The 23,743-nt window shown below is 41.4% G+C and overlaps 1 protein-coding gene across 1 annotated transcript in view; it reads left to right on the top strand.

Moving 5' to 3' along the window:
• PARP4 (poly(ADP-ribose) polymerase family member 4) overlaps positions 1–23,743 on the top strand; it is a 99,740-nt gene that overhangs the window by 12,953 nt on the left and 63,044 nt on the right. The window contains exons 5-14 of the mRNA XM_012809505.2: positions 2,134–2,209; positions 4,510–4,623; positions 7,714–7,863; positions 8,858–8,995; positions 10,569–10,742; positions 13,998–14,158; positions 17,196–17,333; positions 18,965–19,060; positions 22,931–23,114; positions 23,344–23,500. Of these exons, the coding sequence (XP_012664959.2) occupies positions 2,134–2,209; positions 4,510–4,623; positions 7,714–7,863; positions 8,858–8,995; positions 10,569–10,742; positions 13,998–14,158; positions 17,196–17,333; positions 18,965–19,060; positions 22,931–23,114; positions 23,344–23,500 (1,388 nt within the window). The remainder of the gene's footprint in view (positions 1–2,133; positions 2,210–4,509; positions 4,624–7,713; positions 7,864–8,857; positions 8,996–10,568; positions 10,743–13,997; positions 14,159–17,195; positions 17,334–18,964; positions 19,061–22,930; positions 23,115–23,343; positions 23,501–23,743) is intronic.

Genomic DNA, 23,743 nt, shown 5'->3' with positions numbered 1-23,743 from the left:
CCCAGGAGTTGGAGGTTGCTGTGAACTGTAATGCCACAGCACTCTACCCAGGGGGACAGCTTGAGGCTCTGTCTCAAAAAAAAAAAAAAAAAAAAGACTTTTTACTTCAATTAGTATAGTAGTAATTGTTTTTATCTTCTTCATACCATATGAGTTTGGATGTAATTATTAGATTAATTGATTTTAGGAAAGTAAGATTTGGGCAACCTGCTCACTCTGTTATGTTACTGAGTAGTCTTTAGGTTAAAGACAGTTTGGGCCAGGTGTGGTGGCTCTTGTCTGTTACCTTAGCACTTTGGGAAGCTAAGGTGGGAGGATCACTTGACCCCAGGAGTTTGAGGCTCCAGTCATGCCACTTCACTTCACCCTGGGTGACTCAATGCCACTTCACTTCAGCTTGGGTGAGACTCTGTCTCTTTAAGAAAAAAAAAGTTCATAGGTGGTGCCTGTGGCTCCACCACAGTGGATAGGGCGCCAGCCCCATATACCCAGGGTGGTGGCTTCAAACCCAACCCCGACCAAACTGCAACAACAAAAAAATAGCGGGGCGTTGTGGCGGGTGTCTGTAATCTCAGCTACTAGGGAGGCTGAGGCAAGAGAATCGCCTAAGCCCAGGAGTTGGAGGTTGCTGTGAGCTGTGTGATGCCATGGCACTCTACTAAGGGTGATAAAGTGAGACTCTGTCTTTAAAAAAAGTAAAAAAGTTTTTTACTCTTCACTTGATATTTTCAAAAATGGAAATAATGACCTTCCTCAAACAGAGTATGTAAGTAAATCTAAAGTACTATAGGGATTCTTAAAGTTTACCCAAAACTGCAGTGTTAGTTGGTCATCACATTTGATCTTACTCTATTGTTAATAGTTATGTTTAAAGAAAACAAAATCCAAAATAAAAAGTATGAATTAGGGCCAGTCATGGTGGCTCACACCTGTAATCCTAGCACTCTGGAAGGCTGAGGCAGGTAGAGTTCCTGAGCTCACAGGTTCAAAACCAGTTTGAGCAAGAGTGAGACCTTATCTCTAAAAATAGCTGGGCAGTCTCAGCACCTATAGCTCAGTGGTTAGAGCATTGGCCACATACACCAGGGCTGGCAGGTTTGAACCTGGCCCGGGCCTGCTAAACAACAATGGCAACTACAACAACAACAACAACAAAATAGCTGGGGGTTGCAGTGGGCACCTGTAGTCCCAGCTACTTGGGAGGCTGAGGCAAGAGAATCGCCTAAGCCCAAGAGTTTGAGGTTGCTGTGAGCTGTGACGCCATGGCACTCTATCGGGGTGACAAAGTGAGACTCTATCTCAAAATAAATAAATAAATAAAAATAAAAATAGCTGGCTGTTGTGGTGGGTGTCTGTAGTCCTAGCTACTTGGGAGCTGAGGCAAGAGAATCACCTGAGGCTCGGTGCCTGTGGCTCAAGCGGCTAAGGCGCCAGCCACATACACCTAAGGTGGCGGGTTCGAATCCCCAGCCTGGGCCCGCCAAACAACGATGGCTGCAACCAAAAAATGGCTGGGCGTTGTGGCGGGCGCCTGTAGTCCCAGCTACTTGGGAGGCTGAGGCAAGAGACTTGCTTGAGCCCAGGAGTTGGAGGTTGCTGTAAGCTGTGATGGCATGGCACTCTACCCAGGGGGATAGCTTGAGGCTCCGTCTAAAAAAAAAAAAAGAGAATCACTTGAGCCCAAGAGTTTGAGGTTGCTATGAACTATGAGGCCATAGCATTCTACCAAGGGTGATAAAATGAGACTCTGTCTCAAAAAATAAATAAATTAATTAAATAAAATAAAGAAGAGTTGACTGTGGTTCAGAGATGCGTGATGCAACTTCTGAGGATCAGATCCAAGGCCAAGTGGCCTGTACCAAGGCTGTGAGGCTATTCTTTTCTGCTTCTGCCACGTGCATCCTGCCTTCTCTTGCAGAAGCTGCAGCCATCAGATCTGGGCGATTAGGCAGAGGAAGAATCTAGCTCACTTCACACAGTCCTTTAACCATTTTTAGAATACCTCATGGGGCATTAAGGACTTATCTTGTGTATTGTAAGGAATTGGGGGATCTATAAGGTAATTTTTTTGAAATTCGGTTTAGCCTAAAATCCATTTTAACATTAAAATTTTATACACTGTACAAATTGCAGGTTTTATACAGAAGATGTTGAAATTCCTCATTTTCCTCAAGATTTGGAAGTTGCAAAGTATAACACCTTGGAAAAAGTAAGTCTGATTTCTATCTAGCACAGCAATTCTCAACCTTGGGTTGCAACCCACAAGAACTGTATTAAAGGGCTGCAGCATTAGGAAGGTTGAGAACCACTGATCTAGCAAAAACCCCACAAGTGTTTGAATGTATTCCAAGTATTCCTCCTGTTCATTTTTTCATTGTTTTGAAAAATATCCTGAATGTCATATATTCCTTAAAGTATGAGTTGATTTTTAATGGTCAGGAAAAGTTTAGTATTTAAAATTTAATGCTTAATTTTTTATTTTAAAAGTGATACATGCTTGTTTAAAAATTTTAGGCAATATAATATATTCACATGGCATTACAAATAAAAGTCCTTGGCTGGGTGCAATGGAATAAAAGACCTTGGCTGGGTATAATGGCTCATGCCTGTAATTTCAGCACTCTGAGAGACTGAGGTGGGAGGATTTCTTGAGGTCAGGAATTCAAGGCCAGCCTGAGCAAGAGTGAGACTTTGTCTCAATTAAAAATACAAAAATTAGCTAGACATGGTAGTACATGCCTGTAGTCCCACCTGCTTGGGTGGCTAAAGCAGGGGGATCATTTGAGCCCAGGTGTTTGACGTTGCTGTGAGCTATGATGACACCAATATACCCTATCCAGGCAACAGAGCAAGACTCTGTCTCGTACACACACACACACAAAACCCCAAAAGTTCTCCTCCCTGATATTAACAGTTTTTTGTATTTGAAAAGGGTAGATTTAACAAGTATATTTATTTTCCATCAATCTGATACTGGATTTTTGATATTGGATTTCCAGGCTCTTGGTCTCAGAGGTTTGAAAAATGAAGCAATGGACCACAGGATAGGTTTTATTTAACAATATAAGTGTTACAACTCTTACAAAGAACCAAGCTTTCTTGCAGAGCAGGACCAGCAGTAAGATAGGTCTTACAATACAAGTGTTACAGCTCTCACGAGGAACCAAACCTCCTTGCAAGTATTTATAGCTCTTACAAAGGAGCAAATCTCGTAGAGTAGGATACAAGTGTTAGAGAGCCAAACCTCCTTGCTCTCTTGGAGGTTTGCTGAGGTCTGCGCTTAGGCTCTTTGGCTTATATAGGGGCAGTTGTCCAGTGAGCTTTTGGGTCTTGAAAGCAGACTAATCAGGAGCAGGTTTTGAAAATAGACCAATCAGTGATGCACTGGGGGAGCTGCCAGAAGTCCACCTGAGGAGACAGCATGGTGCCAGTGTCTTCCCCCACTCATGTCCGGTTCTTTTGGCTACTGGAGCTTGCATTGGGGGATGGAAGCTCCCCCCCTTGCCTACGCTCTAGCCTGCTGTGCTGGTTCCTCTGCCGGCTGCCGCCACCAACATTGCCAAGACCAGGCGGCAGGTCCTTCAGCCCCGCTCAGCTGAGCTAGCTGGGGTACCACCTGTCCAATATCACTTTTGCATTAGAAAGAAAAACACAAAACTTTTTTTAATGAAGTCACACAAATGAAATTCAACACTAGTGCTGTACAGTACAAAATATGCAGGTATATTTAAGGAAAAAATACCAAACTATTAACAGTGATTATATATCTGTAGTAGAATTACAGGTAATTTTTTTTCTTTCTCTTTTTTTGAGATAAGTCCCACTCCGTCACCCTAGGTAGAGTGTTGTGGTGTCATAGCTTACAGCAACTTCAAACTCTTGGAATGAGCAGCCTCTTGCCTCAGCCTCCTGAGTGGCTAGGACCACAAGCACCACCCTCAGCTAATTTTTCTCTTTTTAGTAGAGACCAGTAGTTGAGGTCAGGAATTCAAGGCCAGCCTGAGCAAGAGTGAGACCTTGTCTCAATTAAAAATACAAAAATTAGCTAGACATGGTAGTGCATGCCTATAGTCCCACCTGCTTGGGTGGCTAAAGCAGGAGGATCATTTGAGCCTAGGTGTTTGATGTTGCTGTGAGCTATGATGACACCAATATACCCTATCCAGGCAACAGAGCAAGACTCTGTCACACACACACACACACACACAAAACCCCAAAAGTTCTCCTCCCAGATATTAATAGGATCTTGCTCTTGCTTAGGCTTATCTCAACTCCTAAGCTCAAGCATTCCACTCACTTTGGCCTCTCAGAGTACTAGGATTATAGGCATGAGACACTGTGTCCAGCCATGGTTTAAATTTTCTTCTTGATACTTTTCTGTATTTTCTATATTATTACTCTAATATTGAGAACATGTATTACTTTATAATTATAATTAACTTATCCAAATGGCATGCGTAGTTTGTTATTTCCCTAGTGCAGCTTCTAAGAGCGCATCCTATTTTCCAGGTGGGGGAGGACGGAGCCCAAGAAACTGTGGTGGTGGAGCTGCAGTGTTCCCAGGACCCTGGGGACTGTCCTTTTCTGATATCTTCACACTTTCTCCTAGCAGATGGCATACAGGTAATGCTGATTATATTGACTTCTGTGTTTATCTACCCCTGTTCATAACTAGTTTTCTTAAAATGGGTCAGTGAACCAGGCAGCCTGCTAACTGTTTTCTTCTAACTTGGTATCTTAGCTTGGGCTGCCATAACAATTGTCATAACCTGGGGCTTAAACAGCAGACATTTACTTCTCACAGCACTAAAAGCTAAAAGTCCAAGGTCAAGGTGTGGCAGGATTGATTTCTTTGAGGCCTGTCTTCTTGGCTTGCAGATGTTTTTGCTGCATGGGTATCTCTATCCTGATCTCCTCTTGTAAGTGCACCAGTCATCTTGGATCAGAGCCCACCCTTATGACCTCATTTAACTTAATTAATTACTTCTTTAAATGCTCTGTCTCCAAATATAGTCCCATTTTCAGGGGTTAGGACTTGAACATATGCATTTTGTGGGGCACAGTTCATCCCATAACACCTGGCAAAGTGGAAATGTATTTTCTTTCAAAGTATGGGAGACAAGGACCTTTTCCCCTGAATAGAGCACACAGGGTCCTGCCAGAGAAGAATATTCCCTGAGTTTGGGGCATGGAGGATTCCTGCTCTCTTATTCCACATCAGTTATAGGATGTTTTCCCAATGTGTAACTAAAAGCCATCTGTTGACGCACTTCATTAAGTGACTGCCATGTAGCAAGCAACTTACCAGGGCTAGGACTCAAAGATAAAAAAATGCTTAACATCCTGAACAATCACCTTCTGTAAGGGAGCAACACATTCATCATTGCAAGTCAGTGTGACAGTTCCAAGAGCCTGGGGAGGGGAGAGTGAGGGAAGGAATGGCAAAGGAGACTTTGCAGAGGCCATAACCTTTGCCATAGGTCACTGTCCAATCAAGAGCACATTTACCACCTAAAATGATCAACAAACAGAAATGGATTCTGAATTAATGCCTGAAGTTCAAATAGAATGCTGTAACAACTGTGAGGGTGCCGTCTCAACTAGATAGGCAGACTTACAGATGTGCCATGGTCAGGAAACATAGTTATTGTCCACATGGGCTCCAGAAGCATGTCACTTTGCCACCACATGGGACCTCCAGCTCAGGTGCAGGGGAAGGAGACTCACATCATGTGGGTATGAGATCCACCAGGCTTGAAATTCCTACACCCACAGGAGCTCATATCTCTTGTAACACTGGCCTAGGTTCCAGATGCCCTTATGGGATGTATCCAATTATGTTTCACTGCTCTCAGAGAAGCCTAGAGCTCAGGTCTCCCACCATTGAACTCCCAGTTCTAATGCAGTTTATTAATGAGAAGTCACTAATAACTAAGCCATTATGCTGACGTTGCAGCTCACAAAGCTAGAATGTCAATCCAAGGTTGAAGTGTTGAAGAAGGAAAAAGGGTTTTGTTAACCTTGTACCCAGAAAATGTATACATGCAGTCCCCAAGTTACAAACATCTGACTGATGTGTGACTTGCACTTAACCAATGGAAGCTATTACAGGTAATAAGCAAATGTACCTATTCCAAGTTACATACTGATTCAACTGAAGAACAGACCTACAAAACCTATGGTGTTTGTAACCCGGGGACTGCCAATACTGTATTTTGTGGAAGATTTAGTTGTTTGGATAGAGAACAAGTAAAAATCATGTTGAAAATCATAATAGGAGATGTCATAATTTTTCTTTCTTTCTTTTTTTTTTTTTTCAGTTTTTGGCCGGGGCTGGGTTTGAACCCGCCACCTCCGGCATATGGGGCTGGCACCCTACTCCTGTGAGCCACAGGCACCTCCCAATGTCATATTTTTCTTCATTGTGATGCTGCCTAGGCCATCTGTCCCTTCATGGAGCCTTCCTCCCTCAGAAAGCTGAGCCCGAGAACTTGTCTTGGGTGAGCCTTGTTTGTGGGGAAGAGAAGCCTGTCCACCTTTACAGAAGTTATCCTCCCTCAACCAACCAGGAAAGAGGGGTTCTGAAGAAGACCATCTTCCAGCTTGCCTTTCTCCTTAACAAGATCATTTTGAGGGACACCTTTCAAAATTATGTTAAACTCTACTTTTAAATGAGTGACTCAACATGCACTTCTTTATTCCAAATTTCAGAGGTATCTGGGAGGGTGGCTGGTCTGTGTCCTGAGTAGTGAAGCTTTCCCAGTGGACCACACCCCCCCGAAGCACAACATTCTCCCATATTACGTAAGGTTAATGTTAAGATAACAGGAGCAGAGATTTCCAAAAAAACAGAAAATGCCGCATGCATAGGCAGTTTGAGGCAGTATGAGGAAGGAATTTGTACCTCTCCAAAGGCTCCTTGATCTGTGCCTTCGACATCATTGCTGCACAACCTGATGGCCTTTCTCCCTGCTGGAAGCTATTGATTTGCTTTGAGTGAATGTCTATCTCTAACCATACCTCCTTTCTAAGGTATTTTTCTTTTCTTCTGCTCCTCTGATTTATTTTTTCTCATTTCCAAAACAGCCAAAAAGCCAGATTTCAAAGCTACTTAAATGTCTATAAAGTGAGGCTCAGCGCCTGTGGCTCAAGTAGCTAAGGCGCCAGCCACATACACCTAAGGTGGCGGGTTCAAATCCAGCCCGGGCCACCAAACAACAATGATGGCTGCAACCCAAAAAATAGCCAAGTGTTGTGGCAGGTGCCTGTGGTCTCAGCTACTTGGGAGGCTGAGGCAGGAGGCTTGCTTGAGCCCAGGAGTTGGAGGTTGCTGTGAGCTGTGATGCCACAGCACTCTGCCCAGGGGGATAGCTTGAGGCTCTGTCTCTAAAAAAAAAAAAAAAAAAAAAAAGTCTATAAAGTGAGAGTCTATGCCCTCTGAATGAACTTTTGAGTGACTCTGGATGAATCAAATAGGTCTTTTCCATCTGTTGTGCCTTCTCAAGCTTTTCCCCCTTATACCTCCAGGTTTTAGACTATTTTGTAGAGAACTAAAAATTTAAGTAATGTTTGAAAAAACTAGTTTTAAACTCCTTCATGGCAGGGACCTAATTAATGCTTTACTTATGTCCAGTACATAGTAGGTATTCGATAAAGACAGATACCAGTATGTAAATAATCACCTGTACTTTTGCTGTATACTATAATTCACAGACTAGGAGACAGTTCACTGTAAAGAAAAACTCAGAGGATGCAAGTGAATACTATGAAAATTACATCGAAGAGCTGAAGAAACAAGGATTTCTACTAAGAGAACATTTTACACCTGAAGCAACCCAATTAGCATCTGAAAAATTGCAAGCAGTAAGATTGATTTTATAAATGTTGTTGTGTTTTTTATTTTTTATATTATTTATATTTATTTATTGTAGTTTTTGGCCGGGGCTGGGTTTGAACCTACTACCTCTACCTCCAGCATATGGGGCCAGCGCCCTACCCTTTTGAGTCACAGGTGCCACTCTTTTTTTTTTGGAGACAGAGTCTTACTCTATTGTCCTGGGTAGAGTACATTGGCATTAGCCTAGCTCACAGCAACCTCAAACTCCTGACTCAAAAGATCTTCCTGCCACAGGGTCCCCAGTAGCCAAGACTACAGGTGGCCACCACAACACCTGGTAGTTTTTCTATTTTTAGTAGAGATGGGGATCTTGCTTTTGCTCAGGCTGGTCTTGAACTCCTGAGATCATGCAGTCCAACCCTCTCCACCTCCCAGGTTATTTGTGGTTTCGATGGAATGTTTTTAATGGAAATATTTTTGCTATTACAAATAAAAACTGGCAGGGAAAGCAGAGGAGTTGAGAGGAAAGGTGAACTGCAGAAAGGCATGGAAGTTGAGTCAGGAGTGGGTTCCAGGGCAACCCACAGATTATTCCAATGGTTGACAGACCTTTTGGGGTTTTGAAAGATTTCATTACATGTCTCTCACCTTTCTTTCATGAGGGAGACCCACTCTCTTTGGCTCTAAACTTTCTCTTTATTCTTCCTAAATAAAATCTCTCTTTGTTACCCTGAAAAAAAAAAAAAAAGATTTCATTACCATCTAGGCCATGAGTCCTTAACCCTGACTGTGTATGTGTAATTTCATTGCCGGCTTAATGTTTACATAGTCAAAGAAAAGGCAAGAGGAGGGATCAAATGGGAAGAAAGGTGGGTGGGAATTAAAAGAGTGTTTAGTGGGGCTGGTAGTGGGCAAAGAGAGCCCAGCACATAGAATTCAGTTACCTGGCTATAGTTAATTGTTTCTTCTCACACCTCTGATGAATTTGTGTGGCATTTCTTTGTTATTTTGTTGTTGCAGCTGCTTTTAGAGGAGGTCATAAATTCAAGCTCTCTGAGCTGCGAGGTCAGTGATTTGGTGGAGCTGATCTGGGCGGAAGCCCTAGGCCACCTGGAGCACACACTCCTCAAGCCAGTGACCAGCATCAGCCTCAACGATGTGAGTCAAATGTGTTGTTGGAATGAAACATAACAAATTTGCTTCCCTGGTGTATTAGCTTAAATAATACTTACATTTGCGTGGTGATCCAATTGCTCTGGAATTCATTCCCGACTGTTCTTTCCTTATACCCTGAAGAAAGGGAACACTAAGTCCACTAAAGAGAACATACATTACTAAGAAAACTGGACATCCCATCTACAAAGTGTCAGTCCTGGCCAGGTACGGTGGCTCATGCCTGTAATCCCAGCACTCTGGGAAGCTAATAGGGGTGGATCACTTGGGCTCAGGACTTGGAGACCAGCCCGAGTAAGAGTGAGACTCCCCATCTCTACTAAAAATAGAAAAACTATCCTGGCGTGGTGCCTGATGCCCAGCTACTTGAGAGGCTGAGGCAGGAGGATCACTTGAACACAGCAGTTTGAGGTTCTGGTGAACTATGATGCCTCAGCACCCTAGCCTGGGTAACAGAGGAAGACTCTGTCTCAGAAATAAATAAATAAAAATAAAATAAGATGAAATGTTAGCCCTGAGGAGCTAATCAATGGTAGGCTTCTGGTGCTGGCTAATTAGGAAGCCTGACTCTCTGGGCCAAAAGGTTTGTAGGGGGGGCTGAGGGATAGGGACAATCTTAGTCCTCAGTTAGAGGCCCAGACCCTAAGCCAATTCATAGTGACTTCATAGGCTCATACCGTCTTACTGTCTTAGGAAAGGCAGGCACCCTTCTAGCCCACCAGAAAATGCTCTTCTCTTCTTAATTATGTATAATTGCAGTTGAAAGAGCAAATAAAAGAAGATATCCCTGGGCAGCACCTGTGGCTCATTGGGTGGGGCACCTGCCCCATATACTGAGGGTGGCAGGTTCAAACCCGGCTAGGCCAAACTGCAACAAAAAAATAGCCAAGCATTGCGGCAGGTGCCTGCAGCCCCAGCTACTCTGGAGGCTGAGGCAAGAGAATTCCCTAAGCCCAGGAGTTGGTGAGCTGTGTGATGCCATGGCACTCTACCAAGGGCGATAAAGTGAGACTCTGTCTCTACAAAAAAAAAAAAAAAGAAGATATCCCCAATGGTGCAACTTGTGCAACTGTATTGTCGTAGGAAAATAATATAGACAATTTTCCTCCATGGAATTAAACTAACTTATCTCAGAGAGAATAAGGTTTCTTGGGATAGTCTATGAAGTGCTGGTGCAATCAGAAACACATTCAGGAACTTTTTGCTCCTGGTTTGATTCTGACATCTTTCTATATTTCTCATGTAAAAAGCAAGTCTCTTACAGTTGCACGAGTGTTCCTCTCTCTGTGTGCATGTATATGTATGTATACGTGTCTACATGTATGTAGAAATATAAGACTCTGATTCTTTCCTCTAGTTAAGCCAAGACCAGTTTTGGAAGAATCCTTAAAAATCATTACAGCCGAGATCTGCACTTGTTTTCTGGTGGCTGTGAAGTAGAAAACAGATAGTTGCAACATGTCCAGCAATTATTTTAGATAGTTTTTGTATACTCTCCTTTACTTTTGTGATTATGAAGATTTTACTTTAATTAGCACATATGATCTTGTATTTAAAGGTGAGCAAGGCAGAGGGAATTCTCCTTCTAGTAAAGGCAGCGCTGAAAAATGGAGAGACAGCAGAGCAGCTGCAGAAGACAATGGCGGAGTTCTACAGACTGATACCTCACAAAGGTCCAACACTTGAAGAAGTTAACCTGGGACTGTTGGCTAAGAAAGAGGACCTCTGCCAGGTAAACCTCTGAAATATAGAATCCAAGGCCAGGTGCAGAGGCTCACGCCTGTAATCCTAGAACTCTGGGAGGCTGAGGCGGGTGAATTGCTTGAGCTCAGGAGTTTGAAACCAGCCTGAGCAAGCGCAAGACCCGGTCTTTAAAAAAAACCAGGCATTGTGGTGCTACTTGGGAGGCTGAAACAAGAAAATCACTTGAGCCCAAGAGTTTGAGGTTGCTGTGAGCTTTGATGCCATGGCACTTTAGCAAGGGCCACAAAGTGAGACTGTCTCAAAACTAAACAAACAATCAAAAAATATTAGAATTCAATTTAAAATATGCCTATGGGGGTCTTTAAAAATCTGATGACTAATAAAATACTAAATTACAAAGTCTCCAGATTTGTGCTCAACCATAAATTATTTTACCATTTCATAATGCTCTGGATCCATACATAAGTTATTTAACTCATATTCCTATGACCGTGTTGGTGTAGTGCTACAAATGCAGAACTATGTTTTGAATTGCTACATTGTAAAATAATTTTCCAGACCCTGAGTTTAGTTAGGATTCTTTCTGCAGAAGAAGTAGAAAACTGCAACTGAGTTAAACAATGAGGACATTTGTGACCCTACACTATAAGAAGGCCAGCTCTGGGCTGGTTGCTGTCCCAAGGCACCCTGTGACTTAGTTAACCAGAATTATGGTCAGAGTCCCAGCCTCTTTCCATCTCTCTGTACTTCCTGTAAATTGATGTTCCACTCTCCGCACAGCCCCCACGATCAGCATTTGGTGGCAGTAGTTCATAACATCCCATTGGAGTCTTTTTTTGTGTCTCAAAGAAAAAGACCCCAGCAGACTCATATTTCTTTGGTGAGAATTAAGGTATATGCACAATCCTAAGCCACTCACTGATGAGGAGTTACTTGGCTGCTCAGAAACGGTCCAGCTCCCTGCTTGCCACAGGGGAAGGAGTGGGGCTCAGTTAGCAAAGAGAAAAGGAGGTAGCCACTCTGCCTTGGATAAGGCTGAAGTCGCTCACTCTCTGGGTCTGAATTGTCCCATCTGCTCCTGGAGGGTCTGAATTAAGATGGGAGATCTATAATCTAAACTTTAGGCCCAGCACAGTGGCTAATGCCTATAATTCCAGCACTCCGGGAGGCCAAGCTCAACTTCCTTGAGCTTAGGAGTTAGAGACCAGCCTAAGGAAGAGCGAGACCCTGTCTCTACTAAAAATAGGAAAAACTAGCCAGAGGTCATGGTGGGTGCCGGAGTAATCCTAGCTACCTAGGAAGCTGAGGCAAGAGGATCACATGATCTCAAGAGTTTGAGGTTGCTGTGAGCTATGATTATGCCATTTATTTTTTATACCAAAAAATAAAACCCAAAAAACGTAACCTAGACTGTAGAGGCGTTCATCTGAAATGTTGCATGTTTGGGAGAAATGATAGCTCTTGACAGATTCCCAGAGGAGCCAGGAATCCAAAATAAGGGAAGGACCTATAAATGGGAAGGTGAGAGACCTTTCTACATTTAAAATTCTGTGATTTCCCCAATAGTAAACATAAGGAATTTCAGTCATCAGTTTTACTAAGAAGAAACATGTCATGCCCACCCAAATACATTTTAACAAAATTTGTATTTTGAATAAATAATACAATGCCTGATTCAAAAGCCAAAATTATATTTTAAAAAATGTACTCAGAGAAATCTCTGTTCTACCCTGTCCCTCCACCCCACTCCCATCCCCCACTCCAACATGGAACCATTTTTCGTTGTTTCTTTTCATCTTCACAGAGTTTCTTTGTGTGTGCATATATTTACATACATACGTAATTATGCACAAAGTCTTCTCATTTTTACATATCTTTGCTGTCCTGCATTTGCTTTTCTCCACGTATATCCTGTACGTGGAGAGCATCCTCATTCTCATATCCCACTGTGGGGACACGCCGTGTTGTGTGCATATACCTTCCTGCTGGGCATTTGGATTATTGCTGGATTTGCTACAACAAACAGTGCTGTGGTGAATAACCTCGTATACTTGTCATTCCATCCGGGAACAGGAGTATCTCTGGGAGAGAGTCCCAGAAGTAGAGGTGCTGGGTTAGGGAGTAGATACCGCCTCCTTCCCTCCTAAGCATTGTGCAGTTTTGCCCTCCTACTATCAAAGGAGAGTTTCCATTTCCCTTCGCCTCTCTAAGAGCATGTTTGACAAACTCTCAGACTTTTACCAATCTTAGGGATGAGAAATGTCCCCTCCATATGAGGCTGAGCACCTTCCCTGTGACTAAGGGCCATTTGTTTCTTCTGTGAGCGTGTATTCATGTCCTTTGCCTCTTTTTCTTGAGTGTTGCTATTTTCCTTCATGAGTTTTAAAAGCTCTTCTTGGGTTAGGAGACTTACTCTGTGATATAAATTGCAACTATTTTCCTTCATTTGCCTTTTTACTTGGCTTATGGCAAATTATTTTTGTGGGTGATAGTAGCGGTTGACTTGTTTTGTTTCTACCCTACAGAGGTATTCTGCTTTTATGTAGGAAAATGCATCAATCTTTTATTTTATGGCTCACGGGTTTGAGTTATGGTTACAAAGGCCCTCATCATGCTGTGGTCTTAGAGATTCATGGAAGCAGAACAGCCAGTGTCCCCTCCACACAGAGACACTAAAGCAAGAAGCCCACAGACTAAGCATAATCCGCATCACCCAGGGCTGCGGTCCCCTCCCTCTTTCAAGCTTCAGGGCCTGGGAATAGATGAAGGGATGCTTGGCTTCTCTCTCAGGGAAGGGACTCATGTTTTATTCATCTTTGTGTCTTTCCAACCTAAAAGAAGGTCTCTGTACCAAGCACATGTAATGAATTTTTTAATCAGAATTGGACTTGAGCTTTCATGATCCTGAGATCTCATTCATTGACTATCTCCTCCCACACTGGAAGACCTTGAGCACTCTAACTTTTCAGCCTCACTCTCCTCCTCTACACCACAAGTATAATTAAGACCTCCCTCAGTGGTGTAATGAGGATTAAATGAATACGATTATCTGGAAACACATTATTAACAATAGCATGCTATGCTAACACACACTAGTATCATGATTGTATATTGTGATATCCAAGAGGCAACTATATTAACTTTAATACACAGCTAACAGCAAATGTTGATCAAAAGCTTTGGAGAAAAAACTGATTTTTTCGATCTTTTTGCGAATGTGTTAATATAATATTAATTTTGATATATGGTGATTGTAACATCTGTATATCATTTTCCCCTACAGCTAATCAGAGACATGCTTAATGTCTGTGAAACTAACTTGTCCAAATCCAACCCACCGTCACTTGCCAAGTATTGGGCTTTGAGATGCAAAATTGAGCATGTTGAACAGAATACTGAAGAATTTTTTAGGGTTAAAAAAGAAGTTTTACAGAATAATCACAGGTAAGCATAAGGGAAATATCTCAGGTTCTGTTATATGATGTATTACTTTTTAAGATTCTGTTAAAGACCCGATTGATAATTACCTAGATAATTTAATCCTCAGCAACAAGATACAGTGGTGATGATGTGTAACAAATTATTTTGTTCTGTGTTTTTACTAGCCTGGGGCAGAATTCTGTGGTGAAAACACTCCCTGTTATTCCACTCTGATTTCAAGGTTACCTAATCTTGTGGAGGGTTAAATGTGGGAATTTTAAATCAAAACATGTTCAAGTTTGCATTTTGTAGGATACTACAGAAGAAAATACACTTAAACTAAGATCTAAATAGTCTTGTGCTGATGTACATTCGACAGTAAGAGCAAATGAGATGGATTGGCTGCTCAGATTAAGCCTTCACTGGGTGTCAGTACCTCTGAAAGTCACCTTGGCTGGGCCCATGTCTACCTCTGAGCTTCAGAAACTCACGTGCTTGCTTGTTTGAAGATGGGACTGACTCCTGTTGAGCTGGTCATTAATTCCACTGCAGTACTCCTTCCTGAGACCTTTCTCCTGGGCTTTTCTGACATCTCAGATCTGCTTATGGGCTGAGTTTCTCCTGCATCAGCTTAGCACACCCCTGAGAACCACCAGTGGTGTGTGTAGCTCCAGGCACCAGCTTATGAAAGCTAATCATCAAAGTTTTAGAGCTTCTGTGAACAGGTTGCTAAACCATGGGTAGCTTGAAATCAGCCACAGTGGGGGGATTTGCACCATGAAAATCAGCAAATGCTGCAAATCGGGGTTATGTGGGGTTTAGGTTTAGCCTTACCAGCAGCATAAATAGCTAACACATGTTTTGTGTTATAGGTCTTATATACTGTATTCTTATATCAGGTAAGCTGGAAAAAGGAAACTTACCAAGATAAGCATAAGGAAGAGAAAATATATTTGCTGTTCATTCAGTGGAAATGGATTATTTCGAAAGTTTTCACCACGAGTAGGCTGAGCAGGGGGAGGCAGAGGAGAGGCTGGTCTTGTCTCAGGGGTGGCAGAAGCAGAAGAAAATCCAAGTATAGCTCATACGTGGACTCACATAGGTCAAACCATGTTGTTCAAAGGTCAGCTGTACTAAATATCACTGATTTGTACACATAATACTTCTATGTTAAGTAAATTGCACCTTAATTTTTAAAAAAAATACATTTTGTTGGCTCAGCGCCCTGTAGCCCAGTGGCTAGGTGCCAGCCACATACACTGGAGCTGGTGGGTTCAAACCCAGCCTGGGCCTGCCAAACAACAATGACTACAGCAAGAAAAAAACAGCCTAGTGTTATGGTGGGCGCCTGTAGTCCCAGCTACTTGGGAGGCTGAGGCAAGAGAATCACTTAAGGCCAAGAGTTTGCTCTGAGCTGTGACACCACGGCTCTCTACTAAGGACAACGTAGTAAGACTCTGTCTCAAAAAAAAAAAAAAAAATACATTTTGTTAAGGTAGATTTAAAAAATCCAATCTGATATTTCCTTCAGATTTTGTTTGTATCTATAATCAGATTTTTTTATTTCTTTTGATTTGACTTTTGACTCTATGTGACTTCTGGAACTTAAGACTTTGATGACAATGAGGGTAGAACTGGGAGGGAAATAGGTGGACTTCTCCAGGGAAGATGGGAAGGAAGAGCTGTGTCAAGTCCTGGGGAGGGAAAGCTATAGCTCAGCCAACTAATGATACCCCTGCAAGCCTTTGGAGAGCCCCTCACCCCCTTAAGTACTTGAGTTTATGCCACAAAACTGGGCTTTTCGCTAGGGGATACATTCTGCTTCTACGAAAAACTAGATTCTCTCTATTTCATTTCACTAATAATTATTTCTTCAATTAATTTTTTTCTAGTTCTAAAATTTATGTTACTTGATGAAACATTGGAAAATATTTAAAAATGTGAAGAAAATTAAAAACCACTCAAAATCTTACCACGTGGCAATAACCTACACATACTATAGCCACTGTTGGCATTTTGGTGTAGAACATAACCGAATGAACAAGACCGAATTATTATTCTCCTTTTCAGCCAGGGCTGTGTTGGGAAGCCAGCTCTCTGAAATGAAAGTCCTAATTTGTAATACTTGCTTATTTCTGCAGAGTAAATACTCCCACCATAGCTATTGTCAAGGTGCTAACATGACACCACAGAGCGTGCGGTTGGGAAGGCCTGCACAATAGGCTCCCGTTCAATACTGTCCCTCAGCAGCACCTCAGTCTCTTCCCAGCCACCACTACTCCCACTACTGTTTTCTGTCATCCCCTGGCTTCCTGCCATTCACTCTGCAGGCCTCTTTAGTCCAGATCATGTTATCCCATCTACTCTGCCTCAATGACATCCTTCCTGATGTTCTTTTCCACTCCTCTCCCATCCAACCCACTTTCCAACAAAAACCAATTAGGTCTTAAAATGTACTATATTGGTTCACATTCCAATAAATATACTATATTGTTTCACCTCCTAAAATAGCCCTTCCTTGACTGCCCTGTCCTCTGAACCTGGTTGGTTTCCTTCGTAGCACTTGAAATAATGTATTTGATAACTTCTTAATTTTTGTATCATTAATAACCTCTGTGAAGCCAGAGACCAGGTTATTTCTAGTACCTGGCAGAATATTCATTTAGCACAGATGGTTCTTTGACTGTATGAATGAATGAACCCATTTAATCTGTTGGCGCATATACATTAAGTTCCATTTCATATTTATGACAATAGATTGAATGGGCTCATTCATTCATTCATATATGATATAATATGAATAAATATATGAAAAAATATAAAGTTAAGAAGAATATAAAGTTAATAAATTTTGTATTTCACTGTGTTGAATATCCTTATTTATTTTTTAACAATATGATTATTTAATAGCTGCATGGTATTTCTAAGATGTGTTGTATTCATTGAATCGGTTCCTTGATAATGGACATTTGGCTTGTTTCAGGCTTTCTTCTGCTAATGATGATTTTTTTGTTTTGCTTCCAATTAAGTAATCTCAAGGTTTTTCTTCCAATTCTTATAGTAAAAGTCAAGTGGACATCTTGAAGATATTTAGAGTCGGCAGAGTGAATGAAACAACAGAATTTTTGAGCAACCTTGGCAACGTGAGGCCCTTGCTGCATGGCTCTCCAGTACGAAATATTGTAGGAATCTTGTCTCGGTAAGAGTGGACCATCTTTGTTTTTCAAAAATTTCAGCCTCACAAAGGTGAAGTGTTTTACGTTTTTTCCCTGCTTTTTTCTATATTTCATAAGTCTTTTCAGTTAACAATCAGCCAGCTTATTGCATTCTGGAGAAAATGACACACTGATTATATACCTTAAATATGTAATTTAAATTATGGATTTCTTATTTTTAATGTGTAGTAAATGAGTATGAATAGCTTCTTGAAAACTGTATCATATGATGATAACAGATTCTATGTTTTGTGACTCTTCCATATGATCTAATCTAGTGATAGACCAGTGCTTAAAGAGAAAGGTTTAGAAATTAAGAGTCCCAGACAGTGTGAGTTATTTATTCAAAACATGCCTCTTAATTTTTCTGTTTGTTTTGAATAATTGCTTTATTTTAGGGCAGAAACTGAGGTCACAAAGATGGGAAAAATATGATTAAGTTAAATATTTCATGTACTGAAAAAAAAGCTTAAAAGGAATCTATAAGATCCTTCTGAGGCCAGGTGAGGTGGCTCACACCTGTATTCCTAGCACTCTGGGAGGCTGAGGTGGGTGGATAGCTTGAGCTCACAAGTTTGAGACCAGCCTGAGCATAAAGCAAGACCCCATCTCCACTAAAAATAGAAAAACTGAGGCGAGAGGATCACTTGAGCCCAAGAGTTGGAGGTTGCTATGAACTATGATGCCATGGTGCTCTACCCAAGGTGACAGCTTGAGACTCTGTCTCCAAAAAAAAAAAGATACATCTGGAAAAAATGTTTAAACTGCTATTTAGGGACCCCAAAGACAAATTGCATTAATCAGAGGTTACCAGTTTTCCCTGAATTAATCTATATATTTAGTTTTATCATAAGAAAAGTACTAATAAGATTCTTTAAAAAAAAAAAAAAAGCTGATTCTATAGTATGTATTTTTAAAATTTTTGATATTACCAGGATAATTTTGAAAATGAACAGTAATAATGTCATATTAACCAATCAGACATTAAAACATTAAATAAACACAAATGAACTAAAAATCATAGAAGATATGGGATATAACGAAAGCAGCTATTAGCTCTATGGAAGGTAGTTTCTTCAATACTATATATATAAATAAGTGGGTGACCCCCTGGAAAAAATAATAAAGTTAGAAAAATATAAAGTTAATAATATAACTCCTCCTCTGTGCATCAGGGCCTCAGCTTGGAGGCTGCAGGAAATAAGGCTGGCAGACCAGGGCTACTCACAGTGGTGCTGAGAAACTGGCCCCAGTGTGTTATTTATTGTTATTATCATTATTATTATTTTTACAGACAGGGTCTCCCTCTTCTACCCAGGCTGGAGTGCAGTGGTGTCATCTCAGCTCACTGCAACCTCAGACTCCTGGGCTCAAGCCATCCTTCTGCCTCTCCCTCTCAAGGTGCTAAGATTAGAAGTGTGAACCACTGTGCTAGACCTCAGCTTGTGATGTTTTCATGGCACCCAGAGCTTCTCTGGGGCATTACCTTAAAATGGATTTTTCTTCTCATGCCATGCTTTTTTTTAAATGGCACCCTACCTCTGTGAGAATTATAAAGCTATAATAAAAGATTCCTATGTTCCAGTTTATCATTAAAATTCCCTTTTCTTTTTAGAGGATTGCTTTTACCCAAAGTAGTTGAAGATCGTGGCGTGAAAAGAACAGATATTGGAAATCTTGGGAGTGGGATTTATTTCAGTGATTCACTCAGGTAAGTTCTATCCTTAATCAAGGAATCATTACTCAATACTTGCTCTGTGTTATCCTCTGTCTTTGCTTGGTAAGGGAGTTTCTCACACTGAAAAAATCATTGAAAACAGCCAGTTTGGGTGGCGCCTGTGGCTCAAAGAGTAGGATGCCAGCCCTATATACTGAAGGTGGTGGGTTCAAACCCAGCCCCGGCCAAAAACTGCAACAACAACAAAAAAAAAAAGAAAAGAAAAGAAAAACACCCAGTTTTCTGAGTATGCTATAGAAGCATGTCCTTAGTAGTAAATATCAGGGGAAATTACATTTGAAATAATCTTAGTGATTTTTACATATATGTTCTCACTGAATCTTTACATCTTTGTGAGGTAAGTCCTGTCGTTGTCCCCAGAGCACAGATGAGGGGAGAGGAGGTCACATAGCTGAATAGAACACAGGCAGCACTCAGCTGTCCAGGCTCTGTCCAAAGACAGTTAGTTCCTACAGCTCAGGAGCCCTCCTCTAAACAGTCTATCTATTATATGTGACCTTGCTATGTCTGTAATACTATTTCACCTTCAGTATCTTGTTAATATTTGAGTCTTCCCTCATACAAGTTCTACTATATTGAGTGCTCACCTGTGCTAGGTACCAGGTGAGGGGCTCTCTGTAATCATCTGTTACCCTCACTGTTAGTATTATGACATCATTTTATGAAAGGAAACAGACTCAGGAGGTTATGTAACCTGCCTAGGTTGCAGGGATGGGTGAAGGATGGAGGCTGGGTTCAGGAGCAGGACGAAGGATATAATTATCCAGGATATTTAAAGAGTTCCTACAAATGATAAGGAAAAGATAAAAACCTCTATAAGCGAATGGGGAAAAAATGTGAATGGAAACTAAATAGAAGAGGAAACATAAATGGACAATAATGTCTGAAAAAATTAGTAATCACAACCATACAAATTAAACCACAGTGAGATACCCTTTCACCCTAGTAAATTGACAAAAATAAAAAATAAGTTTAACATCTCTACGTGTGAGTGATTCTCTATAGTAATCTAAACTCTCGAACACTGGTCACAGAGCATGAATTGATAAATCCTTTAGCAGAAATGTTGGCATCCTCTGATAAAACTCTGGCCAAGGTGGAAGCAGTGGTTCTCAGTCCTGCCTGCCCTGAGTGTGTGTGTGTTAAAACATCACTGGTGCTGATTTTACCCCACACCAGCTAATCGGGATCTCTATAGGTGAGGCTTGGCAATCAATAGCTTTTAAGCTCCCTGGGAGATTGCAGTGCACAGCCAGGATTGGGAATCACTACCTAGGAAAAGCTCTAGCACAGGTGTACTAGGAGACGTATTCAGGGTGACTGAGAATGCTGCAGGCACAGGACATGGGAAATGATGCCAGCATTTGTCAGCAGCAGAATGGATCCATAAATTTTGGTGGAGTCCTGCATGGATTCCTACACTGTGTATGCCAAATGGACGAGCCTTAGGAACATAGTAGAATAAAAAGTACCATTAATATATAATTCTATATATAAACAAAGTTCAAAAACAAGTAAAACTATACATTGTTGGCCAGCATGGTGGCTCACATCTGTAATCCTAGCACTCTGGGAGGCCAAAGTGGGTGGATTGCTTGAGCTCATGAGTTCAAGACTAGCCTGAGCAAGAGCAGGACCCCATCTCTACTAAAAATAGAAAAACTGAGGCCAGAGGATCACTTGAGCATGAGTTGGAGGTTGCTGTGAACTATGACGCCACAGCACTCTACCCAGAGCAATAGCTTGAGACTCTGTCTCAAAAACCTAAATAAAATAAAAAAAAAAACTGTACATGTTTGATGGACACATATACACATTGTTTTGTGTAAATACTATAAAAGAAGGAAAATAAACAAAAGAAGTGATCAGATTAGCTCTGGGAAGGAAAGCAGGTAATGCCATCAGGGATTGTGGAAATACTGGGGGTGTCTTAGCTCTAGGCAATAGCTATGTGGGTGTTTGTCTTACTATTATTATTTAAACAGTTGCCATATAAATGTTCTTTACTGTGTACAAAATAGTTCAAATTAAAAATTTTTTAGATGTTACAATATTTTTTAACAAATAGATGGGCATTCAATTGTTTTAAGAAAATTGAAGTCCTTAGCTGGGTCTTGTGGCAGGCACCTATAGTCCCAAGTATTCCAGAGGCTGAGGGCTGAGGCAGGAGAATGGCTTGAGCCCAGAAGTTTGAGGTTGCTGTGAGCTAGGCTAATACCACAGCACACTCTAGGGGGACCCTGTCTCAAGAAAAAAAAAAAGAAAAAAAAAGAAGGAAAGGAAGGGGAGAAAGGAAGGGGAAGGAAAGGAAAGGAAGAAGGAAATTGAAGTCCTCAGTGACTTCTAGTAGCATGGCTTTAGGGTAGCAGCATGAACTTAGCCAAATTGCAGTGGATTGAGGAAGGTCAGTAAATGAGCAAGAAAGAGTACAGACCCCTCTGCCGCAAGTGTGATGAGAGAGGAAGGAGGTAGACAGAGGAGCTCCTGGACCAAATCCAGGGTGGGCTTAGTGATGAGGGTGGACACATGCTCGTAAGTTGCGGGACAGAGCCCTCAGAAAGGAGAGGGATACAGAGGAATGGGAGGCTGATTTTTTTTTTTTTAAAGTACAAGTTTTAGGGGTGGAACAAAGAAGGGTCCTATGGCAACACTTTTACATTTTGGACTTGACCTTTAAAAGAAACTAGAGGTGTGTCCAAAAAATGCCCCCAAAGATGAGGCTGACCCTGTGCTCCTGATAGCAAAAGTTGCTTTATTAAAGTTGCTGATTCCCAAAGAAAAGTAAAACATCTCTCCTTTGGGCATCATTTGGAATTTTTACTTCGTGGTTTCAGGAGCCTTTGTGGGAATATGGTGTTCGTCTGTCCTTTTGACCTGTTCTCATTCACTTGATATTTAATGAAAACACCAATCTCTTTCTGAGCTTTAGTGCAGAGAATGAAATTACTTCTTCCTGACTAATAAAGTGCAGACTCTTTTCTTCTATTTCACCATGCTGGTATTTATGACAGCAAAATGTGTGTATCTTAGGAGCTAATAAGGATTTGGGGCAACAATAGAATTCATCTGTCTCTGGGAACAAAGTGCTTTGAGCACTGCCTGACGCAACGTAAGGGCTATGTACGTGTGTGTTACATAAAAATTTTTACGTAATTAAGTGCTTAATAAAGTTCCAAATTGAATCTTGGACCAGGTTTGGTGGCTCTGGCCTATAATCTCAGCCCTGGGAGGCTGATAGTCAAGCACTCTGCTTGAGCTTAGGAGTTCAAGACTAGCTTGAGCAAGAGCAAGACCCTGGAATTTCTACCAGGAATAGAAAAACTAGCCAAGCATTGTGGCAGCTGCCTGCAGTCCCAGCTACTTGGGAGGCTGAGGCAAGAGGATCACTTGAGCCCAGGAGTTAGAAGTTGCTATGAGCTATGTTGTCATGGCACCTACCCTGGGCAACCGAGTAAGACTCTGTCTCAAAAAAAAAATACAGCTGGGAGTGGTGGAAGCCAAAGTAGGTGTATGCAAGACCCCATCTCTACTAAAAACAGAAAAACTAGCCAGGCATGGGGGGGACACCTATAGTCCCAGCTACCCAGGAGGCTGAGACAAGAGGATCACACAAACCCAGGAGTTTGAGGTTGCTGTGAGCTGTGACACCATGGCACTCTACCCAGGGTGACAGAATGAGACTCTGTCTCAAGAAAGAAAGGGAAAGGAAGGGGGAAGAAAGAAAGAAAACTTGGAATGGTCTACCAAGGAAGTCTTTCCAACTATATTTCTATTTATGCAATAAAATGTCATTAACAGGTATCTGTGAATTATAAACATATGCTTATTTCCTCTGACACACAGCACAAGTATTAAGTACTCACACCCAGGAGAGACAGATGGCACCAGACTCCTGGTCATCTGTGATGTGGCTCTTGGAAAGTGTATGGACTTATACAAGAAGGACTTTTCCTTAACTGAAGCACCCACAGGCTATGACAGTGTGCATGGAGTTTCAGGAACTGCCTCTGCCACTACAGACTTTGAGGTATTTTTTTTTTTAATCAAGAAACAGGCAAAGAGGGTCCTGCATGCCCAAAGAATAGCCCCAGGTTTTTGTTCCTGCTTTTACTAAATATGCTGAAGTTTCAATAATTATTGTACATCTATTGCCTGAATTCAATATTTTCTAAATTAGTAAACATGCTTTTATGAGAACATCTGCCAACAAAGCTTTTTGTTGTTTTTAATCACCTATTAATTTCTCTTTGCTCTAGGATGATGAATTTGTTGTCTATAAAACCAGTCAGGTTAAAATGAAATATATTATTAAATTTTGCATGGCTGGAGATCAAATGAAGGACTTTCATCCTCCTGATAATACTGAATTAGAGGAATACAGTCCTGAGTTTCATGATTTTTCGAAGGTTGAAGGTAGGCCAATTCTCTTGAATACTGTTTTATGTGATTATATGTATAGAACTCAAATGTTATGTTTTCAGTGGAATTTATGTTCATTTTTGGTAACTTTGTCTGTGACCTCATACATAAACATTTCATTTCTTTTTTAAATTTTGCATCATATAAAACCAGGATGTTGGCTCGGCGCCTGTGGCTCAAGCAGCTAAGGCGCCAGCCACGTACACCTAAGGTGGCAGGTTCGAATCCCCAGCCCGG

Source organism: Otolemur garnettii, unplaced genomic scaffold (genome assembly GCF_000181295.1).
Source record: "Otolemur garnettii isolate 467f Iridium unplaced genomic scaffold, OtoGar3 scaffold00106, whole genome shotgun sequence".
In the NCBI taxonomy this organism is placed as follows: Eukaryota; Metazoa; Chordata; class Mammalia; order Primates; family Galagidae; genus Otolemur; species Otolemur garnettii.
Note: the sequence above shows the minus strand (reverse complement) of the source record. Positions and strands in the feature narration are given on the sequence as shown.